At 42.5% G+C, this 22,121-nt stretch overlaps 1 protein-coding gene and 1 long non-coding RNA gene across 8 annotated transcripts in view; one reads left to right on the top strand and one right to left on the bottom strand.

Moving 5' to 3' along the window:
* The window catches only part of LOC138633627 (uncharacterized), a 35,062-nt gene that overhangs the window by 9,073 nt on the left and 3,868 nt on the right, over positions 1-22,121 (bottom strand). For both annotated transcript variants that reach the window (XR_011311899.1, XR_011311898.1), the window contains exon 2: positions 1,286-1,357. This is a non-coding gene — a long non-coding RNA (uncharacterized lncRNA). The remainder of the gene's footprint in view (positions 1-1,285; positions 1,358-22,121) is intronic.
* qki2 (QKI, KH domain containing, RNA binding 2) lies at positions 4,833-21,106 on the top strand. 6 transcript variants are annotated; one of them, XM_069719966.1, is made up of 9 exons: positions 4,833-5,428; positions 8,085-8,233; positions 9,510-9,626; positions 13,463-13,606; positions 14,889-14,976; positions 15,191-15,472; positions 16,913-16,936; positions 17,630-17,707; positions 19,708-21,106. In XM_069719966.1, exons 1-9 carry the CDS (start codon positions 5,287-5,289, stop codon positions 19,728-19,730), a joined length of 1,047 nt encoding a protein of 348 aa, XP_069576067.1. In that variant the 5' UTR covers positions 4,833-5,286; the 3' UTR covers positions 19,731-21,106. The 6 variants fall into 6 exon arrangements, with proteins under 6 accessions (XP_069576067.1, XP_069576068.1, XP_069576070.1 ...); XM_069719967.1 differs by having other exon boundaries at positions 4,834-5,428; positions 17,633-17,707; XM_069719969.1 differs by lacking the exon at positions 16,913-16,936 and having other exon boundaries at positions 4,834-5,428; positions 17,633-17,707.

Here is a 22,121-nt window from a genome sequence, read left to right as displayed (position 1 = left end):
TGCAGCGCCCAGCCATGAGGAATGAGGAGCCATGATATCAAAGCCAATATGGCTTAGTTAGAGCAGATGGGGGGGAGCTGTCAAGAGTCAGCAGGAACGGCAAAGAGGCCAACTCTGCCCGGTATTTTTGTTGGACCAAAGCACACAACCGGTGCTGAGTAGATAAGAAGCGTAATCGGCTTTAGATTAGCATGAGCCCCTCCACCAGGTGAGCAGGTGATGTCCTGCTGCACGTCATGGACAGGGAGACACTCGAAGTCAGAGACAAACAGGAGAAAGTGAAGCTCAGAGCAACATGAAAGTAAGATAAAGCCCCGATTTGGAGATTTGCCACCAACAAAATGATGGGAGATATGCACAAACAGTGGTGGAAGGAAAATTCAGATCCTTTACTCACGAAATAATAGTACTACCAGGTGAAAGCACACCACTGCAAGAGAGAGTGCTGCATTTTAAAAGCAAAAGTAGGAAAGTATAAATTAAAAGTACTCATTATGCAACAAAAAGGCTCATATCAGTTTAATATCATGTGATTATTATTACTGATGCCTTTTATTGTTGCAGCTGATTAAGACAGAGCTAATTGTCACTTTGTACTCAATATTTTATACACTGGTTAGTTTAGTATTTATGGTTTTTATTTTATTTTTATTAAAAAAGGAAAAATACTTCAAGTAAAAGTATCTTGTAATATAAAGCTACTTAAACACAGTATTTGACTAATTGTTTGCAGTTCTTTCCACTGCTGGTCTCCTGACACTTTGAGTCTGTATTCAAACCATTTAATGAAGTAAACATAGCATTAAAACACAGTCAAAGTTCTCAATTACAAGTCAAAGTCCTGCATTCAAAGTTTAACCCATGGAAAATGGTCCCTATTTATGTAACACCTATTACCATATTACTGAAACATTGTTATTGATGTAGAAACAATACACTAGACTACAGTAGTAGAGATCATTTTTGCATCTCTGTATACTGTTGGGTTGTTTACTCTATAACAATGTATTATGTGTGATAAACAGATTGGTGGACAAGAAATTAAACGTTTTAAAGAAGAAGTACTTGGAAGTTGTACTTAAGTAGTACTCGAGTAAATTTAACTTCCCATGCAATGTGGTTACATAGTTCCTTAAGGCAGCCACTTGTCTCAGCTCATATATCATCACAAAACAGCCTCTATGTCAGCACTATTTTGACTCAACAGTAATACATGTGTCGACATTAAATCTAAAATATGTGACTGTTCAAATGACATTTAATATTGTTCTCAGTATTTACTCACTTCCTTTGGAGCCAAATAATGTGCTGACAGCATCCTGCGTGTCCTCAGGATTCTGCTGCTCTCTGTTGGTGACTGCAGGCAACAAACAGAAACAAAATCAGACGCAGACTGTGTGTGGACGTGATTCATGAAAGACCTCCAACAGCAATCTTACATGTCGTTAGTTTTCCAGCCGATTCACTTTCGGTTCTGACTGTCTAATCTGGGATTTCACAAACTCTCCAACTGTTTTGTTTATTGCTTACAGCCCACTTTTACAGTACGTCTCTTCAGATGTGATTTATTTTGACTTCAGACTTCCTCTGTGAAAAATGTGTTGGCTTGTTGTTTGAATTACAGCTTCAGTTACATCAAACACCCACAAGGGGGTGTCCTTTCCATTAATGATAATGGTCTTCTCTGTTAAAAACTTAAAAGGGAAGAAAGTGGATTAATTGTTCAAACATAATGTATGAAACAACTGCAAACAAGTTTATTTAAATGCAGTGATGTAAAAACACAAGTAAATCTCATTTTATCCATTTGACCCCTCTTTGAAAAACACATTCATCGCTTCAGACATTTGGGAGAAAACAAAATAAATAAGGCTGGAAGTAAAAGTTTCTTTCATAATCAACTCATCTCGTGATTACTTCTCTGATTAATTGTTTGATAAATTAAATTAAAGAACAGTTGCTTTAGTTGTTTGTTTATTAAAATCATGCAAAACATAATTATGCATGTCTGTGTTAAATCCTTTAATTTAGCAAGGTCTCATCCAAATAAATGAAGAAATATTACTCGACATGGCCACAGCCTGTGAAATCTTACCTAGTGTAAATTTTAAATGGTAAAAAAAAAAACTTTTAGTAACATAAGGACTGTAGATAATAACAAGTTCCATTGTTTATTAATATGTTGACCGATCTTTTAATAATCATACAGACTGTCAGATAGCAGTGAAAAAGGACTGCAACAGACTAACATTTTCTCTAGTAATGTCTTTCTTGCTTAATTGATTGTTTGGTCTATAAATGTTGATTTAAAGAATCATAATACCATCTTTGCATGGCTTCTATTGTGCAACCAAAACACTGTTTGCAGTAATAGAAAACAGCAAAAAGAAACAAACAGATCTTCACATAAGAGAAGATGAAACCACAGATTACTTTTTGGCTTTAAAAATTACTTTAACAATTAGTCAGTAATATAAATAGCTGACGATTAGTTTTTTGTTGATTGAATAATCAACTAATTGTGACATAAGTGACATATTCAGATTACTTGTATGGTCCAACCAATAATCCAAACTCAGAATATTCAGTTTACAATCATATAAAACTGACTAAATCATAACTGGACCCACTGAATAGAGAAATTGTTGCTTCATTGATAGCTTAAATGAATCGATTATTGAAACTGAACAAATTTTTGAATATCAAAATAAACTTTTGCAGTAGATCATACATAAGGATGAGTAAAAAAAAAATAAAAAAATAGCAATGCATCCAGAATATCACTGATAAACTGATGCAGCGTAAATATAAATTATGCATAAAAGAACAGCACTAATGAATATATGCAACATTTGGGCTGTTTATTAATTATTCAAACCAATAATGAGCATCCAAGGTGTGATGCCTGTGCAGTGACGCCGTGAGTGACACGTGTTCTAATATTAACCGGCTGACCTTGAGGTTTGAGCCAAAGGTCAGGGACGCTGCTATCACATCTCACTTTACACTCCACTATGGGCTGAATAAATATGGCAGACAGAAAGAAAAGCAGAGACAGAGGTAGAGAGGGAGAGAGAGAGGCCCGTGACTGGTAGATGTGTGGCCTGCTCAGAGGGGCATTGTTGGAGCTATGAGAGGACAATGCACTGCCCCCGCCCTGAATACTCGCCATACCAGCTGACCAGCCATTACCAACACTGCTGCCCCGTTACAATTCCTGCTGCTCTGACACACACATCTCACACATCACACATCACACACACACACACACACACACACACACACACACACACACACACACACACACACACACAGAGAGAGAGAGCTTCAAACATACGTTTAGTCCTACAAGACAAAAAAAGAAAAACACCACTTTGTCTATAACAGTGGACAGAGGGGAGAAACCAGGTGGGAGGCCAGCAGCAACTGACAAAAGGCTCAAGTCAAGGCATGCATAGGCACACATATTGTCTCGCCTGTGTGTGTGTGTGTGTGTGTGTGTGTGTGTGTGTGTGTGTGTGTGTGTGTGTGTGTGTGTGTGTGTGTGTGTGTGTGTGTGTGTGTGTGTGTGTGTGTGTGTGTGTGTGTGTGTGTGTGTGTGTGTGTGTGAGATTTACGGCAAGTTAAGTTTAGACCTTCGCACCTATCTGTTCCCCCAGCAATAACATTTCTCTTGCCCAAGTGGCAACAGCCACCCAGAGAGAACAGATGCACCCGACACACCGTCGTATTATTTCAGGATCCTTGGCAAAAGTCTGCAAGTGTGTGAACACTTGAATTGCCCCTGTTGGTGTAACATCAATCATCATTTGGTACATTAACACGCAAGAGGTTCTTTTATTTTCTTTTTAATACTTTTGTCTGGTTAATTCTATTACAACGCATCACATATGCATACATGCATAAAAGCTGAAAGAATTAATCAATTAGTCAACCAACAGAAAATTATTCATGTTATGTTAAACCTGCATGTTGTTTTTAATGCTTTTAGCTTGTGATTTCCTCCAACAACAAAAAAAAGCAACACCATGCAATGTTTCAGATGTTTTAGGAGGATTTCGTTGAAGACAGCTATTTCTGAATAAAATAAAAGATATGAGAAATGTCAAAATATGTATAATGTACATGTATAATATGTAAATCTTTCCCAAACCATTAATTATCGCAACTAGAAAAGACATTTAAAGTAGTAAAATCTATCTCCACTTTAATGATAAAATGATCCTTACATAGTGATGCATAATTTAGTAACAATGAGGATAATCACAATTGAGTCACTATGTTTTTTTGTTTTTTTTTAGCAAAAGCAGTACTTTACTTTTGACATTTTAAGTACAACTTGATGCCTCTTTGTATTATTTAAATAATGCAGGACCTTGCACATTAGTTTGATCTCATCCACCACGATAAATTATATAATTATATGCCATTGTAATTGTATAGCCCGTAGATACAAGTAGTGGAGTAAAAGGTACAAATGTTTGCCTCCGTCGGTGAGTAAAAGTCGAAAAATATACAATCACACTGAGTACAAGTACATCAAAAGTGCAGTTCTGGAGGGCACGTGCGCGCGCACACACACACTTCACAAGACGAGTGATGGACAGTGACTGTTGCAGAACAGGTGTACATACCTATGTAGAGCTGTTATATTGTTATACGGTGTGTGTGTGTGTGTGTGCGCGTGCGTGAGCGCGAGGGAGGAAGAGGGGCCGGGCGGGGGCACTAAGGGGCTGCTGAGGGCACGGGCACGAGCTTCCTCCGACACCTCCTCCCTTCTGATATAGCGGCGACGCGCTGCGCGACCCCGACAGCCCACTCGTGCTGCCGCTATACTGTAATCATATGATAGGGAGTCGATCCCCGCTGCAGAATACCGACACACCGGGCGGACACAAGCGGAGCAGCCGGGGCGGAGGAGACGAGCTGATTGTAGACTTATAGTCGCTGAAGAAGTGCGCGGAGTCCGTTAAAAGTGTCAGACAAGAGCCAAACTCTCCCCTTAAAGGAACTTTTTTCAAACTCTGGAGAGAGTCGGGCAGAGGGGGGAACCGTTTGGAAGAAGAGAGGGACTCACAGACGAACCTTAACCGAAAGGACAGTCGATTAAACCGGAGCGGAGAGAGAAGCGGTCAGCGGGTCGCGGCCGGTGGAGTCCCCAGGGATCCTCGCATCGCTTTTCGGGGCGTGTGTGTGTGTGTGTGTGTGTGTCTTTTTCAAAAGTTTTTTTTTTTTATTTTATTTTTTTTTAAGCAGCTAGGTCACTTTATTATTGAATCAAAAGCCATGGTTGGGGAGACAGAGGTGAAGGAGAGACCCAAGTCCAACCCGGACTATCTAATGCAGCTGATGAACGACAGGAAGGTGATGAGCTCCCTGCCCAACTTCAGCGGCATCTTTACGCATCTGGAGCGGCTGCTGGATGAAGGTAACCCGGCTTCTGTCTGCGCTTTGAGCTCCCTCCATTACTAACCACTTGTCTCACTACAGAGGGAATGAGTCAATCTTTTCTTGTTGAGTTTGATGGTTCATAAAAAGCACTGACTTTATTGAAAAGCCATTATAACCGGAGGAATTCCTCACTGGCTCCTTGGAAACATGACAGCAGTCCTAATCCCCCAAAAACTTAAGTGATAAACTATCCCACTTGCATGTATTTAGACTACTTTTCACCCGGATCATTCACAGAGATCTGGCTGTAAATCCTTATTCTTGGAAAAAAAATCTCACAAACCCAAGTGTGAAAATTGGTTTTAGTCATTTAAATGTGTTGAGAGCACCAGATGAGCTCTCTCTCTCTCTGTTTCTCCTCACACAGGGGCAGTTGGTGATGGGAACAAACAGACAGTTGTTAGTCTTTCCCAGTGACCTAATGCGCAGGCTTATGTGAATGCTGCAGCCCATCCCTGAGCAGGAACGAGAGCATGTCACTGTGTAAAAAAAAAAAAAAAATTGACTTGAAGCTGCTTACAGCCCCTCTAGAGTCTGCCTGTACAACTCATCAACTGCACCTCACTTGTTGATATACCAGCATTTCTGCAAGCACAAGACGAACACAGACATCACAGCCTTGTAAAGAGGCACAATTTCTTATTTGTTAAAGGCCACTTGTGTCCCCTTGTTTCAATGTCATGCTCCTACAGTCGCTACGAGCTACTGAGGCCTGTTGGTGCTTCTGTTGTGGCTCATCAGGATCTCCCAGGTCCTCACTTTGTGCCCCCCTGACAGGTCTCATGACGCAGCAAGGTTTGGGTCTCATACCAGACGATTTCCCCCCTCGGCCCGACAAATAGGTCAACTTCACATCTCTCGTAGTCGTACTCATGTCGGGGGCTGACAGCTGAGCACATTCGGCCCTGCACACGTGATAAAGTGACACCCATGGTTAGTGTTAAAAAAAGGGATACGCCATGCCCATTTTCATCCTGGACAAAAAAACAACAACAACAAAAAAGTTGGTGCAGGGTATTGTCAGGCTTCATGTTTGTTGAAACATTGCACTCTTGTCCGGTCTATATATAAAAACCTTTGACAGGTTGAAGTGTTATGATAAGACCTGCTCCCCCGACCCCCCCCCCCTTTATCTTGTTCTCCTTCGACTCCTCTCTTGTTCTTCTTTCACTTCCCATTTTCCTCCAGCTGGTGTGACAAAAGCTTGTCTGTGCAGATTTGTTTGCGCGCAGTCACTTTTGGTCTGCAACAGGTCAGAATAGGTTATTAGAGGATCGTGGTTGTCACTGTAGCAGCGGCTGTAATTATAGCGTCCTACTGTAGTTATTATGGTCGGACTTATCACTCTCAGAGCAGGGAGACATGCCTGTCAGCCTGCTTAGGTCAGATGATATTTGTGCCTCAGGGCAGTTATTCTACCGTGTGTGTGTGTGTGTGTGTGTGTGTGTGTGTGTGTGTGTGTGTGTGTGTGTGTGTGTGTGTGTGTGTGTGTGTGTGTGTGTGTGCGTGTGCGTGTGTGTGGGGTGGTTGCTTATGTGTTTGTCTGGTGCAGTAGTCGGTTATTACTGTGCTAGTGTGTCATTACAAAGGCATCAGAGGCTAGTGTTGGTCATTGAGACAACCCTAAACAAACAGAGAGGCAGACAAACACCGTCTCATTTATAATGGTGGTTCTGCACCAAACTTCAGACACAAATTTGACCTTTTTAGAAGTTGATCTTAATGCTAAAAATCTGTTGATTATTTAGTTTTGTAATTCAAAAGGGAAAGCGGACGTCGGTGATTTGCGCCCGGTAAACATATTTTGAAGTTCTGTATCTTTTAACGCTTTCTAGGAGGTACAACAATTCAGGACATTTTTTGGAAGCTAGTTTGAAAAGTGATTTATTATTTAGGTAATTTGAAAAGCTAAATTTCTGGCTGCGTCTTGTACTGTTTTTCCCCGTTTTTTATCTGAATCTTGCTCTGATAGTCGGACAAAATAAGACATTTCCAGGCGTCAGCGGGAACTCTGGGGAAATGTTTGTTACAACTGTTTGACAAACCAATAATGGAGAAAATAAACCTTACGCTGTGAGTGCTTCAGTGCCTTTTCTGTGTGGTTGGTAAACAACTGTGCCGCACTAGAACTTCTGCTGGTGAGAGTAGGTCGCTGTGACCCCCACAAACATGTATGTTTTTCTCTCGTGATATTTACAGAGTGAGAACGGTGTGTGTGTGTGTGTGTGTGTGTGTGTGTGTGTGTGTGTGTGTGTGTGTGTGTGTGTGTGTGTGTGTGTGTGTGTGTGTGTGTGTGTGTGTGTGTGTGTGTGTGTTAAACAGAAAGAAATAGGAGGGGACGGCAGGGAGAGGTCATCAGTAATAGAGGAGGCCTGATTGCAAAACATTCAGCAGTTAGATTCTACATTGTGGTGCAGAATGCTTGTGCCCGTCTATCTGTCTGTCTGGCTGTCTCTCTCTGTCTCTGTCCCTCGGCCTATCTGTCGCACTCAGAGCTTCCTTTAATTCTGGTGAGAGTGAGTCATCGGTCCTAAGAAACGGACAGTCTGAGGAAATGTGAAACTTGCCCCCCCCCCCGGCACAGAGTTCAATGCACTCGACTTAACTCTCTATTTCTGCCCCTGTCTCCGAAGAAATCGGCCGGGTACGCAAAGACATGTACAACGACACACTGAACGGCGGCATGTTCAACGGCCGGGACATGGAGGAGCTTCCCGAAGCCATCGGCCCCGTGGCTCAGCTGCAGGAGAAGCTCTACGTGCCGGTCAAAGAGTACCCCGACGTGAGTGGACAAATCAGTGACCTTTGACCTTTTCAGGACTGTCTGTTTACTTTACGCTGTCGCCACTTTATCTCTTCTTAGTTACGGAAAGGCTGCCAGAAAAAGTCTGCGTGGCTCTTAATCTCAGGGGCATTGTTGCTTTACATTTCATCTAAAGGCCGATTTCACTCTGAGATCATCTTTGCTCACACCCAGTGATGTCATGCGGACTGAAAATAGATCAATAACAACCCGAGGCCGGTGTCTCCAATAGGATAAGAATGAAATATTTGCAGTACCATTTGAAGATTTAGTTTTAATGTAAGTTTTATTTACACTCAGGGGAAATATTTTTGACATAAATTCCCGCACTGTGACACAAATCTCCGCCCTGGATTTACACCATAAATATTTATAGGAGCTTAAAAAGGTGGATTAGGTTTATTTCCACAAATATAAAGACAAGTGCGCTGCAGTGAAGAGACTGCCATCCAGCACCTCCCCGCTCACGCCAAGTACAGCTAAGCACTTCAATATGAGTTGCGTTGATCCAGATTGAGCGGCTCACATGATTTTTTTTCTCCATGCATCAGCTCGCCAATCACCAAATACAATGACAGGCTGTCCTCACTCACATGACAGGACACTAACAGGACACACACACACACGCACATACCCACAGGAGGACATTGGAAAACGGTTGACATTAAGGTTAAATTTAGAGAGCAGTTCCTCTATCTCGGTTTGAGCGCGGTGGTGAGAGTTGAAGGTCGTCCTAGAGGTCGAAGTGTGTCGCAAAGGTTACTGAAGTCAACACGAGGGCGAACTCCGAGAGATTTTAGTGGGGGAGTCAAGGAGGGAAGAGGCTGGACAGTTGTTATGAGAGCAGCACAAAAAGACAGAGAAATAGTGGCAGACACACACGCGCACGCACACACACACACACACACACACACACACACACACACACACACACACACACACACACACACACACACACACACACACAGAGGGGCAGCTGTCTAGTTAATCACTCAGTCTTAGTGACAGATAAGGTTAAGAGAACGGCGCTGTCCTGTCAGCCGCCAGCACCCATATAATGAGCTATTTCTGTCTCTCCTGGTAACACAAACACATCGCAGATGCACAAACTTCAAAGGCGCACTCACTCGGCCCTCATACAAATACACACACTTTGTCAAAACACAGGTTGGACCTCTGATGTCTTCCTGCAGGCTTGTTTTGTCTGTTTTTGTTGTTTGTTTTTTAATCTGTGTATTTTTGCTCTTTTGTGTAGTTCAACTTTGTCGGCAGGATCCTGGGCCCTCGCGGACTGACGGCCAAACAACTGGAAGCAGAGACCGGCTGCAAGATCATGGTGCGAGGAAAGGGCTCCATGAGAGACAAGAAGAAGGTAAACGCGCTAAGAAAACACACACGATACCACAGACGATACGTGCTTTTAACTTTTCATGGCTCTTTTTTTTTTTAATACAACTCTTTAATCAGGTATCGGCGTTTTCTCCAAAGTTTGTGGAAAGAGTAGATGCACCTCTTTGGTGGGGGTTTTGGATGTCCTCCCCGAGGCAAATTTTAAGTTCTTCAATTCATTTGGCCATTATTATAACCACATCTGTATTAAAGATTTTCCAAAACGTTGGAAAAGCTGTTGTGGAAACATACAAACAACACCCTAAAAAGCCAAAACAAAAGATGGGAAAAAGTCATTTAGGGTGGATGCACTCCACAAAGATTCAGCTTCGGCGTGGCTTGGATGCTGCACCTCAGCTTTGCAACGGGAGGGGAAACCCTCGGTCTGTTTTTTGCATGTTTACATCACATTTATTTTAAAAGGATTATTTTGATATTTAGGGAAATACGCTCATTGTTTTCTAGCTGACAGAGTTATATGCAGCCGATGAGCTCAGCTTGAAATAAAGACTGTAAACAAGGGGAAACGCCTTACATGGAACCAAAATCCACCCCTTGTTCTCCATGCACTTTGTTTTTGTACAAATTAAATAAATAAGCTTTAAAGCTGCTGATTTTGTTACCTTAAGACAAAGGGAGGCTTGCTGTTTCCCCCGTTTCTAGTCTTGAACTAAGCAAAACTACCTGTCAGACACAAGTCGGGCTCCGCCCGACTATTGCTCAGTCTTTGGTGTGTTGTTTCATTTTAATGGCTTATTTTATGTGAAGCACTTTGTAACTGAAGTTTAGAAAAGCGCTATACAAATAAAGTTTATTATTATAGTCTGGCAACCCTGTTCGCATGAAGGTTCGCCGAGCAGTTCGCTCAGGATGGCTAAGTACGATGACAAAGCAGTTCCAAAAATGGCGGTGAAAGAGTTTTCGTCGCACCACAGACGGTATACAGTGGTCAATGCAGATTGGTTAAGGCTGCTTCCAATAGTTTCACAGTTAAGCCGAGGTCTACACCCCGTAGGGTGACTGGAAACCATCCTCAATGGAGAGTGGCCACACCCATCCACTCACACAGTGAAGCTGGGTCTGGTAATAGCAGGCTGAAGGCCGTCGCTGGTTTTCATTCATCTTAGAATAGTCGGAAAATCAATTTCCAGAAACTTTGGCTGAGATGGGTCATTATTATCAAAGTTAAATTTTTTTGTATTTAAAATCGATCTCGGTTTTAGATGCACTATTGCTCACAGCAAAGACTAAACTGACAGAGATAAATAAAATCATAATGTTGAGATGCGTTTAAGAGGACATGAAGGAAGCGAGCTGAGAAAGATCCGGAGATTTTAAAACAGCTTCGACTTGCTTCGGAAAATATTCGACAGTCATGTAGAGTACATGTGATTTTTAGACACCTGCAAAAACATTGCAAAATCCCTCAGACGCTAAAAAAACACCTCTTTACGGAGTGCATCGCAAGTAACAGGCTGAGGTTTACTCGTGTACAAGAGCTCTGTCAGCCCACACTTGAGACTGGAGCTGCAACTAATCAATCATTCGGCAATTGATGAAAAAATAATCAGCGGCTACAACTGAGCAGTCCTTTTTGTAACGAACACATTTACTGTTTCAAGCTTCTTAAGTGAGATTTTTATGCTTTTTTTTATGCTTTTTTTTTTTTTTTTTTTTAATGTTGGCCGTGATTGTAAACTGAATATTTAGTACAAACCACAGACATTTAGAATGAAGCGTTCACTCTTCAGACTCCATATCCACGTACTTATCTATGGAGTCTCTCCGTCCTTCTCTCACAATGAGTTTTTGGTGCTCAGTGTTTCTTTCCTGTCCTGGTGTTCGGTCCATCTGTCCTCCCTTCCTCTCCCCTGGTGTCTGCTTGTTGGACGGAGTCGGCTCCAGCTTTCCAAACGGCAGGTGGAGCAAGTCCAGCATTCCTCCCCTCCACCCCCAACACCCCCCTCCCTCCCTCCCTCCACCTCTCTCTCCAGAACATTCCCTACCCTGCACGCCCCTCAGAGAGAGAGAGAGAGAGAGAGAGAGAGAGAGAGAGAGACGTTCACAGAAACACACTGAGACAGAGAGGAAGGAAAACAGAGACACAGTGGGAGGCAAGTGGGGGAGAAGAGAGAAAGATGTTGACTTTTAGTGTTCTTCAGAATGATACATCTCACTTGACAAAACAGCCACAGAGGATACGATCCGTCAGGACGTCACACCGAGACAGAAGGATTCATAATTTCTTTTTTTTTCTTAAACTGGGGCTGCAACCAACAGTTACTTTTAATTACAGATGAATCTATTCACATTTTTAAAGATCTAGTTGTTGATGGTACAAAACGTCATTACTAGCTGTACTTAAAGAAAGAGCTCCGGGGGAAATAGGCGTATTCACATCCTTGTTGGGAGTTACAGGGATGCAGCTTTTCTGTCTGTATGATAAATATAAAACTATACTAAAGAGAGTTCGCTTAGCTTCACATAAAAAGACTGCAAATTGGGGAAACAGCTGGACTGGCTGTGAAGCCACTGTCAAAAGTCAAGAATTAGTCCTTCGCATAATCCTCAGATAAAACCACACTTCACCATTTGAACATGTCAGTTTTTATACCGATAAAACAGACGAGCTATGACGTGTGAATTTGAGCGCTTTAGAGGTTGTTGTTCCTCAGGAGGAGCTCGTTTCCACTCTTCCCAGGCGCTGAGCATCTCCCGGACTGTAGATTTAGCCTACAGATATGAGTGGACTATCTGTCTATTTATGCGTATCTCTGCAAACAATGCGCACAGCTCCTTCCTGCACAGCTGTGCTTCAAGCTAATGTCAGCAGAGGCCGTGCGAACGTGCTGATGCCTCGCAGGTATCATGATCGCCATCTCCCTTTAGCACGTCGGGATGCGAACACTTTCCTACTCAGCACAAAACGCAAAGTTCTGCCGAGGTTGGTCATTTTGAGTCGACGTAGGTGCCCGCGGGGGGAAACATACATGTCAGGGACAATTTCCAACCCTCATGTTGTTGAAAACTTTTGACTCTGAAGCAAAAATGTCAATCGACAAAAACCGGTGGAAAAAAAAAAAAAAAAAGCTCTGAGAATCATGAACACTGAAACAAAATGTAATTACAAACCATTTCAAATGAGTTTGCAGAAATACTTCGGTCTCGACTAAAGTGCTCGACTGACAGCCCGAAGCACCGGCAGACTTCCTCAGAGTCCCTCATGACAAATAATGCTTCTTACTTGTTTCCAAATCATTCTTCAACTTGTTTGATTAATCTGATGAACTTGAAAAAAACTAAAAAGTGTTAAAATTATCTGTAATTTCAACTTTGTCCTAAACTGACCATCACACGAGTAACTATGTGGACAGCAAACACAATCTGCAACACTGTCAGTATTTATACTTGATAATGACATACTAAACAAATTTTTTTTTTGGCCATCAATGAACCAATTCACGTTTGAATATAAATGAATTATATGACTCCTTATTTCAGCACTAGTTTCGATGAAGTGTGAAGGGCAGCGATACAGTGAACGGCGATTTGGGAAGATGTTATGGAAAGAATCACAGAGCCTTCAGGAAAATGCAACAGCGTTCTTGTGTAACCGCGGAAGAACAACATGGTTGTTTCATGAGTTCGATACGCCTCTGAAGCCGTATTGGACGACCTTGAGCCTTGTGTGGAGTTTGATGGCGATCCAAAAGCTGAGCCAAACGAGGAGAAAATCCTGTTCCCCCTCTCTGCAGTGATGGGCCGAGCTTGTGTGGCGCATTCAAACTGAGCTTTTTAAAAAATGTTTGTGTGTTCCAGGAGGAGATGAACCGAGGGAAGCCCAACTGGGAGCACCTCAGCGAGGACCTCCACGTCCTGATCACGGTGGAGGACACACACAACCGGGCCAAGATCAAACTCCAGAGGGCCATCAACGAGGTCAAGAAACTTCTGGTGCCCGCTGTGAGTACGAGTCACGATATATAGATATAGATATAGATATCACGCACTGGACTGGCGGAAAAACTGTGTGAACGGATGAGAGTTCACGGTGTTGGTATGCATGGAAGGGGGAAGGGGATTGTCAGCCCCCCCAAAAAAAAAAAAACCAAAAAAAAGTGTGTGTGTGTTTGTGTCTTTTTTTGTGTGTGTTTTGTGTGTGTGTGTGTGTCTCTGTGTGTATGAGAGAGTATGTGTAAGGGGTTAGGGTAATTAGGGAACACGCATAAAGGAGTTTCTATGGTAACCCCGGGTTGTTTGAAAGGCTGAGGGAATGAATGGAGGGTCTGTTCACTCGTTCTCCCCACTCCATCACTCCTTTCACTCGTTCACAACTCACTTCATTCCCAACTACTGGCTACAGTATTCTTTTTTCTCCCCGGTTTTTTTTTTTTTTTTTTTGTCCACACAAGAGAACATTTTGATTGCACTCCTCAACATTTCTTACATTCTCCAGCCCACCTAGCGCACCCCGCCCCCCCCACACACACACCCCACCCCACCCCAACCCTCCCCTCCCATCCCCGCAGGCACACATACCTTCATAAAGGTGGTCAAACATGATGACAAATCATAGGGCACAAACGTAAGCATCCAAACACGAGTACACACACACACGTGCACAAAAGCACATATTTTTAAATCACAAGGCTCCTTCCGTCTCCATCGCTGCATTATTTGCAACAATAGAAATGGGCTGAAAGGACCAGCAGGGGGGTGTCTATTGCAGCAATCACTTCCCGTTTAATCACGGCGCGCTACGGGCCAATTCTCAGCATTGAAGGATGTAAAAAAAAAAGTGTCCGTGAGCTGCCAGGAGCTGAACACCTGTTAATCTATGTTCGTGCGTGCGTGCGTGTGTGTTTGAAGGGTAAAGTTGATGATGATTTGTGTTAGTTTAACCCAGCTGACCTTCCTCTCCGAATGTAAATCAGTCAAGCTTTTCACCAAGCTGTAACCGGAGCTAAGAAGCTAGCGTGTTTGACACTGAATATGTCTGGTGTGGCGGCTCTGTCCGAGGTCTGGTCAACTTCTTTACACACACGCACGTTTGAATTTTCTAAGAGTGCCAGCAGAATACATCAGATTTTTTTTTTTTTTTTTTTTTTTTAAATGAGTCCACGTTACTTTTAGCATACCGTGACATTTACCGAATCACAATCGTGCATTCATTTGTGAAATGGCGGAGCGACAGCGGTGGCTAAGTGAGCTGATTGTTGCTGCTCTGCTTCGTGTGCCCGTGTAGGCTGAGGGGGAAGACAACCTGAAGAAAATGCAGTTGATGGAGCTGGCCATTCTCAACGGGACCTACAGAGACGCCAATGTCAAGACGCGTAAGGATGACATCATAGTTAACATGTGGAGGAGGGTCGGTGGGTGACAAAGGAGGGGTCTCGGTACAGGACTCCACTGTATATATGAACAATGCCTCCGTTTCTTCTGTTAAATAGACTGTTTGTCCTCTCCTCTTCTTCCCTGTCTATTGTATGTGCGCTCGCGTGTGGGCGTGGGCACACTCGCATTATTGTATGTTTGTGTACTGTACAGCCACCGCCTTCCCGCTAGGCAACCCTCAGGCGCCTCGGCTCATCACGGGCCCGACGCCCGTCCTGCCTCCCAGCCTGCGCAACCCCGCCCCCGTCTCCACGCCTACCCTCATGCCTCTGATTCGTCAGATCCAGAGCTCCGCCCTCGTGCCGGGAGGCAATCCGCATCCGGCGCTGGTGCAGCAAGGGCCCGAATCCGGAATCATCTACACGCCCTACGAGTATCCCTACACACTCACGCCCTCCATATTGGAATACCCGATTGACTCGACTGGAGTATTAGGTACATAAAACCAGAAGTTTATCACTCTCATACATGGTCAATGGATGTATTATGAGAACTGGATACTGGAGACCAATGAAAAGCGCACGCGTTAAAAAATATTATCCTGCCCACTCGTCACACAAGATTTCGAGAAAGCACATCAAGCGCACAAAAAAAAAAAAACTTTTCTACACGTACGTTGAGCTGAAGAAAACTAAAATACTAAAGACTCATAGTTGACATTCAAGTCTAGCTGTGCAATGGGAGATTATTGGGGACTTCCTTTTTTGGGCGATGGTAAAGTTCTGCACCGGCCCGGGCCAAATCCTGAACCTGGCATGTACATGCGTCTATAGAATTTGTTCAGACAGAAAACAAAGCAAATTTTCAGCTCGAGTTGTTTTAAATGCTTCACAGTCTGAGTTTAAAACCAACCCGCCGACTGTACAGAAGTTTAGCTGTAAACTAGCTCGCGAAGGACGCACCGATCGGGTCAACGGGTTTGTGTTCAGCTCAGCGTCTGGCTGGACTCAGATCCCCGGCATAAACTTCAAAATATCCTTCTCTTGTTTGCCTTTCATCTCAGCACGTTTAAACAGCAGATTAATTAAAGCTCACTCTTTTTTGCTCAAGCCGAAACAATTTGAACTTGACGTGGCTTTTCTTTCATTCACTGGGAAAAAAAATAAATAAATCTGCATCTACTTACGTCACATTCTGTCTGAACGCACAGTAAAGTGACTGAACCGGACCCGAAGCTGCCAAGTTTGAGAACCAAACCCAAACCGGGACCCGGTCCAATTCATTCATTCATTACTGACTGTTAGCTCACAAGGCAGATAAACATGATCGACAACTTCTTGGCCCTCCTCTCCGCCGACCTATAAACTTGCGCTCAATCGGACATAGTTACTTTCATCGTGAAAGAAATATCGTCTCGTCTGATTCCGACTCAAAGCAACACACGGGAAACTGTCCGTCTCTGGATTTAAATCCCTTTTATGTATTATCCTCTTCTCCAAGTAGAGACCCGACCACAATGGCGGCGTAACGCAGTCGAATAAGAATTCATTTGCCCCATTAAAATCGAACACGATGAGGCAGAATCTGAAAGACTTGATGGAGAAGTTTAACTTTCTACTGTTCAGTGTATCTACAGTCATCGTCCGGACAAAACGGAGAGATTTCTCCACATATTAGATTTAAAATAAAAAAATAATTTTTTTTTTTTTAAATCAACAGATCCTTTTAAGCACTTAAACAGCGAAATCAAAATCAGATTTACTTTATTAGTTTCTGGTTCAAAGGACGTTTTTTGTTGTTGTTGTTGTTGTTGCTGCTGCTGCTGCGCGGTCCCGCCCAGTTCGCTTCTGGGACAAATTGGCTGCCATATCCAGCTCTTGTAATACATCCTCAATATCCAATTAAGCATGCTGAAGCTCATTGCTGGGCTAACAGTCCCTTCTTCCTGTGTTTTTGCAGGTATGGCTTTCCCAACCAAAGGCTAAGCGATAGCAACCCTTCCTAGCACACACACGGACTGGCTTGCAGAGACCCCCCCCCTTCCCCCTCCTTCCCCCTCTTCCCCCCTCCCCCCCTACATACTTGTCCCACAGAGCAAACACCCAAGGTTTGCTTATACTTTAGGATGACAGATTCCTCGACAGTCATTCTGTAGTCAAGTGTCCATTCCTGTTAATTTCCTCTTTGTATTAGCAGACTAGAGTTGTGGTGTGACAGCTATTTAACTTTTTTTAATAGTTCAGCTTCCGCTTGTAATCTTTAACCCATTTTAGTGAACCCATAGATATTTTAGAGCTGCTGTTTGTGATTTAACCTATGTTAAAGCTTATTTTGATCACAGAGCTATAGAGTGACTTTGCTTACAGCCGATACTGAATCTACTAGTGAAGCTTAGCGAGAAATTAGTGGTTTGGATTAATATTTTCTTGAGAGAACAGAAGACCACAAAGCAACACAAATTCCGTCTCTTAGAGGCGAGATTTCTTTTTTTTTTTTTTTTTTTTTTTTTTTTTTTTACTTCTTTTCACCCTCAGCCTTGAACACTTTGTAAATTCCTGGTTTCACTGATGTTGGTGCCATGGGTGGACTGTCTGATGTCTTTCTGATGAGTAACCTTCTGTGTTCTGTTTTGGCGATGTCAATGGCTGCTAGCAGGTGCCATGACCACTAAGGTACGACGCCACGACAAGAGAATCCATCCTTACCAAAGGGTAGTGACCACAGACAGAGGTTAGTTAGCTCACCAGCCACTTTATGTGTATGTGTACGTGTGCGTGTGTGTGTGCGTGCGTGCGTGTGTTAGCGTGTGTGCATGCAGACCAATGGACCAATTTCAGTTTACATGTGTCTGTAATATGGCATGCCTAAAAAAAAAAAAAAAAAAAAAAAAAAAAGAGAAATAACTGGATCGGGCGGAAAGGTCACACGCTGAAGCAGCTTCAGTGTAAAATGTGAAACAGTATTTGTTGCAGCGGAAGTGAAATAAGTAAGCAGACAGGGAGGAACCATGTTAGGGCTGACAGCTGCCGCGGTTATCTTTGCCCGCCTGTTAACTTAAACTGGACGGCCGGCGGGCCGGGACCCTCTCAATTAGAATGGATCGCTCCGTTCATGTGACTCGGGTCCTCGTGACTCTGGATTTGGAGTCCTCGCTCAGAAACTTTTTGTTGTTGTTTATCTCTTCAGTACTACTTTTTCTGACCCTACGAATACTGTGGGAAGTTTTATTTATACCCAACTTCATTCCACTAGACTTCCACAGATGTTTTTTTTTTTTTTTTTTTTTAATTATTAATTAAATCCTGTGTTATGCCCACTACCTAAGTGACACTTAAAGTAACAGTGATTGTCTCTTTCTGAAGGTCATTCAATTCATTATGATCTTTGGATTTTACTACTAAAACACAGCGTGTGGTAACTACTGAAGTCTGTGTTACAAGCTCTTTTGTATGAAATACTGTTGTTTGTGGTCTTATCAGTCGCCCACTGGACTTTATCATTGGGGCTGTTTACATCTTTCCTTTATTTCCTAGCCAGAGTGGTGCTGTTACCATGTATTTAGCTGCAAAATAAATTTGTATATAGGGATTTTAAGGATTTAAGTGCTTATATGAAGCTTATGGAACAAGATCGCTTGGAAATTCTTGTAGTTTTTTTTTTTTTTTTTTTTTTTTAGTTTGTAAATTTTTATTTTTGTTTTTATGGTATGCTTTTTATAGATGAAGTGTCTCCATGTAAACTTTATTCAAAGTGTGTAGCTACTACTGTTTTAGCCACCGCAAAGGTGGCAATGAAGGCAGTGTTTTGCTCTGTGTATTTAAGATGAGGTGACCTTCTCGATTCACAGGCCTCGTGACTGTTTTATGCAATAGAAATGGACTAGCTAGCTACAATATATGTGTGTGTGAGCGGTGGTGCTCTTGTTGTACACAATGGACAAAAAAACACTAAAAGGCAATAAAGATGACTATTGAAAAAAAATCTCTAAAGAAAACCAAAGCCTCTAAATTCTTGTAGTTAGTCTGTCTATTGTTAAATTGTTTCTAAAGTCCCTCTAAAATCACCATCTCTTAACCTCTCATCGCTGTCTCTTACGATGTCTCTTTGCTTACTGTAGTTCTTAGGCGCTCTTCTAATACTTCATAGCAAACGGATCAAACCATAATCAATAATCAGTTAATCACAGCTGTTAATCACCAAGATCTTATGCCTGCTGCTAAACGATAGCTCTACTTGTCAGGAAGTGAAAGTCTTTCTGAGGCCCAGACACTTTTCTTTGGACATAAAGGTCACTGTCTCACCCACATGAAACCATGCCGTCTCCCTCTCCGTCCATGGTTTCACTGTCTGTCTGTGCTAGACGTAGCCCAGCTAGCATGAGTAGTATCACTATGGCAGCAGTCTCACAGCAGGAGGGGCATCTCCGAAAAACCCTGCAAACACCTCCATGAGCGCATGTGAGCGCCGCTGGCCGGCCATTCCTTATGTCAACACCCGGCGGTTGATGTAAGCCCTTGTGAATGGTTATGCGGGGCTCATGAAGGTGTTGTGCAGCTCTTATGTAAGTTCCCCTCACGCTGTGTGACTGCAGTAGATCTGCCTTGTTGTCATCCCGACGCCACTAGCTGACACTAATCTCTCTTCTATCTTTTTTTCTTTTTATGTCCCCTTTTATGTTCCCTTTTTGTTTCCTTTCCACGTCTGTCCGTCTCTTGTCCGTCTAACTCTAGCTGCCACGGCAACTAACCCATGACCCCTTGACCTTCTGACCTTTCCGCCCACTGATGACCCACCCATCTCTGCCTGCTGGCGCGCTCATTGGCCCACGGCCCCGCCACTCCCCCAGCTCGGCCAACCAGAGACCAGAACATTGGGAACAACCCGGCTGCTTCTGTCTAACCAACCAACCAGACGACAGCGATCACGGGGATAAACCTCAGGACCCCGCCCGTCACAGAGTCCCAACCTAAACTTTACCAAACGTGCCTTCCTTCCAAAAGCCCAAAGCCCGTCTGAAATCCTTTTCTAAACACGCCACACCCTAAATCACGATGTGTAACAGCTGTTAACAACTGGTAGACTTTACTGGGGACGGGCCCCAAACTGGTGAAGGACTCCTAAACCGATCTCTGGCCATGCCAAACTGTCTCTCCGAGCTGCCCTGCGATGCAATAATAATGACTATTAATAACATGGTAACTATACTGATAATAATGTTACTTATCCAGCACAGAAACCCTCCATAAACACTAAACTGGAAGAGATGTGTTAAGTATTTTTCCTCCCTGGGCACGTGTCCCGTCTGCTTTTTTTTTTTTTTTTTTTTAAGGCTCACACATATCAATTTCCTTATAACATTTATAATTGGTGTTAAAACATTTTTTATACATGCATTCTTCTTTTTGAAAATCTGTTTTGCTTTCGTTTTCTGTGTTTCATCTTACCATCAGGGTCTGAAACATCCAGGCTGCATAAATGAGTTGAAAATGTCACTTGCTTTTAAGATTGTGCGCAGCATGTACCGTTAAAAATGTCTCAGCGGAGTGATTTCAATTACTCCCTGACACGTTTGATCTGCGAGTACAAAAAAAAAAAGAAAGAAAGAAAGAAAGAAAAAAAAAGGGCCATTATTCAGTCAAGCTAAATGCCAGTGCAGAAACTTCTTTTTTTTTTTTTCTCCTTCCCACCATAAAACGACAGGTGCCCGGAGAGGAAAAATAACTAACTGGAAGCCAAAATGCCGAAGTGTCTCCGGGAGTTTGTTAGTAGGTAAAGACTCGACGTATACAGCACAGATGCAGCACATGCAAACCGAGGGAAGGTTGCACTTCTCTTGTCAAAAATCCAGAGGACTAAACACAACGATGCCTTTGCCTTTTTCACACTACAGTATTGTACGAGCTTGAACAACAGTGCCTTTATTTATTGAGCGCGATGGAACAATGTTACACCTAAATCTTTTCCGACAACGTTGTGGCTTCGCGCCCAGCTTGAAATTATATCATTTGCTGATTAATTAAGACTGCAGGCAACGTGTCGCAGCCTAAATGTCATCATCTACATTTTATTACTTTACATCCATAACTCTTCTCAATTCACTTTTCAGTGCCAAAAAAAAAAAGAAAAGAAGGTGTCTCATTTGAATTGGAAGTGCAGTGCAGCATCGCAGCTCCAACTTACAGCATCTGAAATGTTTATTTGAGGCTCGGATGCCTCCGGAGAACAGTGTTATATTTTATGTTTATTTTATTGTTGTTGTTTGTTTGGTTGATTCTGCTGCTGGAGATGAGGTCGTCCATATTTTTGTTTTGTTGTTGTTGTTGTTGATTTTTGCATGTGTATCTTCTTATTTCCGAGGGTGTGGTACCGTTTTACACACACACACACGCACACACACGCACACACACACACACCAAGTGATGCCTTGACATACAAGAAACCATGCAGTCGTAACATCTGTAACAAGTTTATAATGTATTTTTATATTCTATTTTGTACGTGAAAATAACATTAAATGACCTTTTCAGATGACAACATAATGCCTTATTACGGGGAATAATTTGATAAGTAAGACTTGATGAGTCATTAGTAAACATGTCACATTCTCAATGTCCTGATAAACTGGACTCTCTGATGTTCTCTGTATTAACTTGAGCCTTTGAGATCAGCATCGCTTGCCTTCTGTGCCTTTTGTATACTATAAGTGTGACAATTAACAGTGTAGTACGACATTAATCTACTCTTCAGTGCCAAGTGTAGGTTACTAACGGTTACCACTTCTGTGATTATTAACCACTTTAATGGTATGTGTCTCTGCTTTGGATTTCTTTAAAAAAAAAAAAAAAAAAAAATACTTGTGTGTCTAAAAGCAAAAAAAAAAAAAAAAAAAAGTGTTGAATGATGATCTTTTAACTTTTAAAGTATTCTGAGCAGAAATAACTCTTTGTACACTATTAAACTCATAGTTGTAAAACTAACAAACTTTGTTGCTTTTTCTCTGTAGCACTTAATTATGCAAATCAACTTCCTTTCTGCATACTAATCACCAAACACTCCTTTAAGATCCAGAGGGTGGAAGGAAGGGGAAAAAAAAAAAAAAACCGTGCAGATACTGCAAACAAAATGCAGGGAAAAGGCCACAACA

This window comes from Brachyistius frenatus, unplaced genomic scaffold, assembly GCF_029030835.1.
Source record: "Brachyistius frenatus isolate BFR_SWC_R1_liver_20210118 unplaced genomic scaffold, ASM2903083v1 Contig_228, whole genome shotgun sequence".
NCBI classification, from domain to species: domain Eukaryota; kingdom Metazoa; phylum Chordata; class Actinopteri; family Embiotocidae; genus Brachyistius; species Brachyistius frenatus.
Note: the sequence above shows the minus strand (reverse complement) of the source record. Positions and strands in the feature narration are given on the sequence as shown.

Excerpts from the sequence above, each read along its gene's own strand:
- qki2 (XM_069719966.1), top strand. The coding sequence starts at position 5,287 with ATGGTTGGGGAGACAGAGGTGAAGGAGAGACCCAAGTCCAACCCGGAC. Across the intron at positions 13,607-14,888 it reads AGAAACTTCTGGTGCCCGCT|GCTGAGGGGGAAGACAACCT; the intron begins GTGAGTACGAGT and ends GTGCCCGTGTAG. Across the intron at positions 17,708-19,707 it reads GGTAGTGACCACAGACAGAG|CTGCCACGGCAACTAACCCA; the intron begins GTTAGTTAGCTC and ends GTCTAACTCTAG.